The sequence below is a fragment of the Hippopotamus amphibius genome, chromosome 4, assembly GCF_030028045.1.
Source record: "Hippopotamus amphibius kiboko isolate mHipAmp2 chromosome 4, mHipAmp2.hap2, whole genome shotgun sequence".
Lineage (NCBI taxonomy): Eukaryota > Metazoa > Chordata > Mammalia > Artiodactyla > Hippopotamidae > Hippopotamus > Hippopotamus amphibius.
In genome coordinates this window covers 13311866-13317903 of record NC_080189.1, presented here as the reverse complement: position 1 = coordinate 13317903, position 6038 = coordinate 13311866, and the positions used below count along the sequence as shown (strand labels likewise).

The 6038-nt window shown below is 38.7% G+C and overlaps 1 protein-coding gene across 1 annotated transcript; it reads left to right on the top strand.

Annotated features, from left to right (window-relative positions):
• Positions 1–224: 224 nt before the first annotated feature.
• Positions 225–1169, top strand: LOC130852584 (olfactory receptor 9A4). The gene has a single exon (XM_057733702.1). It carries the CDS (start codon positions 225–227, stop codon positions 1167–1169), a length of 945 nt encoding a protein of 314 aa, XP_057589685.1.
• The last annotated feature ends 4869 nt before the right edge of the window (positions 1170–6038 follow it).

The following is a 6038-nucleotide window of genomic DNA, read 5'->3' as shown; positions in this document are numbered from 1 at the left end:
GGTTTTCATGCCTAGGGTGGTATTGGTGACAATTGCTCATCTTTTTGGATATATACTATTATCTTCATATATTACACATTCCTTCATAAAATATCTAACATTAGGATAGCCTAGGAATAGGATGTATTTCCTCAAACTGGAAATGTCTTTAATCTTTCTGAGATCAGAAGCATATTACCTTTCTTGCTCTCTAGATTTCACAAGGAACAAAAGTTCAGAGCTAGATGTTGGGGAATCACTCAAGTGCCACTGAATTTTATCTCCTTGGCTTCCCTGGATCCAGAGAACTACACCATGTCCTCTTTGCTACCTTCTTCCTCTTCTACTCAGTGACATTAATGGGAAACACGGTCATCATCGTGATTGTCTGTGTTGATAAACATCTGCAGTCCCCCATGTATTTCTTCCTTGGTCACCTCTCTGCCTTGGAGATCCTGGTGACAACCATTATTGTCCCTGTGATGCTCTGGGGGTTGCTGCTCCCTGGGATGCAGACAGTATCTCTGACTGCGTGTGTTGCCCAGCTCTTCCTGTACCTGGCTTTGGGGACCACAGAGTTTGCATTGTTGGGAGCAATGGCTGTGGACCGTTACGTGGCTGTCTGTAACCCTCTGAGGTACAGTGTCATTATGAACAGACGCACCTGCAAATTTGTGGTAATTGTGTCATGGGTGTTTGGCTTCCTTTTTCAAATTTGGCCAGTTTATGCCACATTTCAGCTTTCCTACTGCAAATCAAATGTGGTGGATAATTTTTTCTGTGACCGAGGGCAATTGCTCAAACTATCCTGTGATAATACTCTTTTCATGGAGTTTACCCTCTTCTTAATGGCTGTTTTTGTTCTTTTTGGTTCTTTGATCCCTACAATTATCTCCTACACCTACATCATCTCCACCATCCTCAAGATCCCCTCAGCCTCTGGCCGGAGGAAAGCCTTCTCTACCTGTGCCTCCCATTTCACATGTGTGGTGATCGGCTACGGCAGCTGCTTGTTCCTCTATGTGAAACCCAAGCAAACGCAGGCAGCTGATTACAATAGGGTTGTCTCCCTGATGGTTTCAGTAGTTACTCCTTTTCTCAATCCTTTCATCTTCACCCTCCGAAATGACAAAGTCATAGAAGCACTTCGGGATGGAGTGAAACGCTGCTGTCATCTATTGAGGAACTAGTCTTGCCTGAAGGCATGTTATTTGGGAGAACACATTCTGGATTCTGGAATGACCTGAAGTGAGCTGGACTGTAATCCTCATCAAATAATGCGTATGCAACAAAAGTCTTTTAAGTTATGGCCATGGTTTTTATCATTATAGGTTGTTATTCAGAAATTCACTTTATTTTATATATGTGCTTTTCTTAGGTTATGATGCATTTCCCAATAAAACATTTAAAAATTAAATGTAAAAATAATATATGCGATATTTAGATTTCTGAACAGGAAAGTTTAAGAAAAATATTCTCTGACTCCAGAATGGAATGATTATTTGATTCCAGGTTCTTGAATCATCTTCCCATAAATTGCGCTGTGCTTTATATCCTCTGACTGTGCACAGCTCCCTATTCCTTCTCTGACTCCAACATATTCTCTTGATTTCCTATCCCAGTGTCCTGTGTCCTTAGTGCTTCTCTGCATATTTTCTTGGCTGGCTCCGAACTCAGTCCACAATCTGGCACCTGTACAATTTCAGGGTGGTTGTTTTTTAGATACAGACACAGATCTAATGCGTGGACTTTCTCTGGGTGTGGGAGGAAAGGCTGAGCAAGGAGGTATTCTCTCACCTGGGGGCATCCAGGTTGTACCGCCTGCCAGGAAGTGGGTGGGTCAGTGGAGCTGCTGTGCTGGAAGAGCTGGCCTTGCTGGGTCCCTGGGCTGAGGGGCGTGCAGGAGTGGAGGAAGAGGCAGCCTTTGTCCTCTCTCTGCATTTCTCACATTCTGCAGTCCTTTCAAGGTCCCTGATACCCTGTCCCCTGCTTCGTGTCCCCTTCATTTGTTCATCCTCTCCTGGCCACTTTCTTTCCTGCTTCCTCTTAGTAGTTCTCTTTCTGTGGCTCCAGGTCTTTGACTCATTTCTGGGTTCTTCTTTCCCTTTCCCCCTCACAAACCCCAAGTTGACCACGCTATCCACAGAGCTGTCCTTGTGCCTCCTTTCCAGCCTTGCCAACCTTACTGTTCCCCTAATCAGCACCCCCTACCCCTGGTCCCAATCGATCCCCCCATTTCTTATGTCATTAGCACAATTTTATCAGCATCTTTACTGCAACATCTTTGTAATAACAAAATATTGATAACTGAGTGGGATTTCAGTAGGTGACTGGTTAAACACATTATGTTTTATCTGTATAATAAAATATTATGCAGCTGTCAAAAGGTTAAAGAAGCTCTTTCTTTAATAATTAGAAACAATCTTCAGGCTATATTAAGTGAGAAAAGCAAAATATATTGAATTTATTATTCATCCTTTTGTGTAAGAAAGGAGTAGAAATGAGTATCGATTCATATTTGCTTGTATTTTCTTATAGGCAGCATCATAAAAATGTAATAGGTGGTTACCAGTAGGATTATGGTAGTGAGAATCAGCAGATAGAATGAGGAAGGGAGCAAGACTTCTCCCTGTATGCCCTTTAATGTTTATTTTTTATTACTTTGGTTACCATGTGTGTTTATTGCCTATAAAAATAAAACGGTTGCATTTCTTTTAAAATTTATTGAAGTATAGTTGACTTACAATATAATTTTAGTTTCATGTTTATAACATATTTGATAGTTTTAGAGATTATACACCAGGCAAAGTTATTATAAAATATAGACTATACTTGCTGTGCTATGCATTGCATCCCTGTGACTTATTTATAACTAGTAGTTTGTACCTCTTAATCTCCTTCACCAATTTTGCCCCTCCCCACACCCCTTTTTGTAATGGTAACCACTAGTTTGTTCTCTGTATCTTTGAGTCTGTTTCTGTTTTGTTATATTCATTCGGCTTGTTTTTTAGTTGCACAAGTAAGTGAAATTGTGTAGTATTTGTTTTCTCTGTCTGACTTATTTCACTAAACTTAATACCCTCCAGGTCCATCCATGTTGTTGCAAATGGTAAGATTTCATTCTTTTTTATGGTTGAGTAATATCCCATATATATCTCACATCTTTATCCATTCATCTGTCCACGGGCAGTTAGATTCCTTCCATATCTTGGCAATTGTAAATGATGCTCCTATGAACCTGGGGTGCATATGTCTTTTCAAATTCATGTTTTCATTTTTCAGATAAATACCAGGAGTGGAATTGCCTGATTGTATGGTATGGTTCTCTTTTTAATTTTTTGAGGAGTCTCCAAACTGTTTTCCATAGTGGCTGTACCAATTTACATTTCTACCAATAGTGTACTTGGGTTCCCTGTTCTCCACAATCTCTCCAACACTTGTTGGTTTTTGTCTTTTTGATGATAGCTATTCTGACAGATATGAGGTGAGAATCTCATTGTAGTTTTGGCTTGCATTTCCCTGATGATTAGTGATGTTGAACATCTTTTCATGTGCCTGTTGGCCACCTGTATGTTTTCTTTGAAACTATGCCTCGTCAACTCCTCTGCCCCATATTTTAATCAGATTGTTTGTTGAGTTGTGTAAGTTCTTTATATATTTTGGATATTAACCCCTTATTGGACGTATCATTTGCAAATATCTTCTCTCATTCAGTAGACTGCCTTTTCACTTTGTTGATGGTTTCCTCTGCTATACAAAAGCTTTTTTGTTTGATTAGGTTCCTTTTGTTCATTTTTACTTCTGTTTCCCTTGCCTGAGCAGACAGATCCAAAAAATTATTGCTAAGACTGATGTCAAAGAGCATGCTGCCTATGTTTTCTTCTAGGAGTTTTACGGTTTTGGCTTATTTCTGTGATAATGGTTCTAACTTCTTTTTCATTTCTAATTTATTTGGGTGTTCTTTTTTATTGATGAGTCTGGCTAAAGGGTTTATCTTTTTTAAACCTTTTTTTGAAAAAATAGCTCCTAAGTCATTGCTCTTTTCTATCGTGTATTTGGTCTCTATTTCTACTCTGATCTTATTATTTCTTTCTTTCTGCTAAGTTTGAGCATTGCTTTTTCTTCTTTTATTAAATCGTTTAGGTGTAAAGTTAGATTGTTTATTTGAGATTTTTCTTGCTTTTGAGGCAGGCTTGTATCACTATAAACTTCCTTCTTAGAACTGATTTTGCTGTGTCCCATAGATTTTGGAAAGTTGTGTTTCTATTTTCATTCATCTCAAGGTATTTGTTAATTTCCTCTTTGATTTCTTGTTGATCCATTGGTTTTTCAGTAGCATGTTGTTTAGTCTCCATGTGTTTGTGTTTTTCCCAGTTTTCTTCCTGTAATTAATTTCTAGTTTCATACCGTTGTGATAGGAAAAGATGGTGCTTGATATGATTTCAGTCTTCTTAAATTTGTTGATACTTCTTTTGTGGCCTAACATGTGGTCTGTCTTGGAGAATGTTTCATGTCCACTTGATGAGAATGTTCCATGTCCACTTGACAAGAAAGTGTATTCTGCTGTTTTTTGATAAAATGTTCTCTAGTTACCTTGGAAGTTTATCTGATCTAAAGTGTCATTTATGGCCACTGTTTCCTTATTGATTTTCTCTCTGGATGGTTTATCCACTGATGTAAGTAGAGTGTAAAGTCCCTTATAATTATTGTATGGCTGTTAATTTCTCCCTTTCTGTTCGTTAATATATGCTTTATGTATTTAGGTTCTTCTGTGTTAGGTGCATGTATATTTACAGATGTTATATCCTCTTTTTGATTGACCCTTTATCATTATATAATGCCCTTCTTTGTATTTTCTTATGGACTGTGTTTTAAAGTCTATTTTGTCTGATATGAGTGTTGCTACCCTGGCTTTGTTTTTGTTTCTATCTGCATGAATATCTTTTCCATCCCTTTACTTTTAGTCTATATGAGTCTTGGTTTCCTTTGGTAAGCCCAACTGCTTTTCAAAACCAGGCAAGGAGACTTGTCTTCCTGGTGCTATACCCCAGGGCTATGGTCCCCAGTGTGGAGGTTTAAAGCCCTCTCTCCTTAAGAAGGATTCCTGAGCTTATGATATTCCTTCCTCTTCTGGGTTGCTTATTGTGGGTATGAGTCCCAACTAGATTGTTTTGCTTCCCCTCCTACCAGTCTCAGTGTATGTCTTTTCTGTATGTCCTTGGTTGCAGAAGAGCCATTCTGTTAGTCTTCAGGTCATTCTCAGAGAGAGTTGTTCTATATGTAGTTGTAGTTTTGATGTGTTCATGAGAGGAGGTGAGCTCAGAGTCTTCTTACTCTGCCATCTTGATCCCACCAATTGCATTTCTTTTATGTGTCTTAAGAGATGACACATAACTCAACCTTTTATCCTTTTATTTATGTACTATTTTTTCTTTGATGTAGGAATACTTATTTATTTACATACATATGTTTCTCTAACTGGAAGATATTTGGTAGGTGGAGCCTCCTGTTAAATCATAATCAAAAGAGGCAGCCCTGGCTCATTTCTCCCTGCCTTTCTCACACTATTCAATCCAGACCTGTGCATTCCATCTCCCTTCTCTCCTAGCTACCCCGGCCCCTCTTGCTCAGTTTCTTTCCTGATTCTTTCTCATGTCTCACTTCCTGTGGTTTCCAGATTCATTTCTTTGCTTCTTTTCCCTCTCCCCTCCCTCACAAGGACCAAATTTACCAAACTGTCTTCCAGCTTAACTCCGAGCTTCCTTACCCGTATGTCTCAGTCTCATATTGTCCCATCCCAGCCCCTGTTGCTGTCACACCCACTATTTTCAATGAATATTTCTGTATTGTGTGACACTGGTTTACAGATTTCTTCTGCATCGTTATTTGTAAATATATAAGCTTGGTATTAGCAACCCAAATGTATATCGAAAGGTGAGTGCTTAATTTCTGGAATATTTTGGAAAATAATTTGTGGAACTTTCATTCAGCCAAATGTTATACAGCTATATGAAAAATGAGGACATTTTCTATGTCATTAAAGGAAAGATTCCAAGATA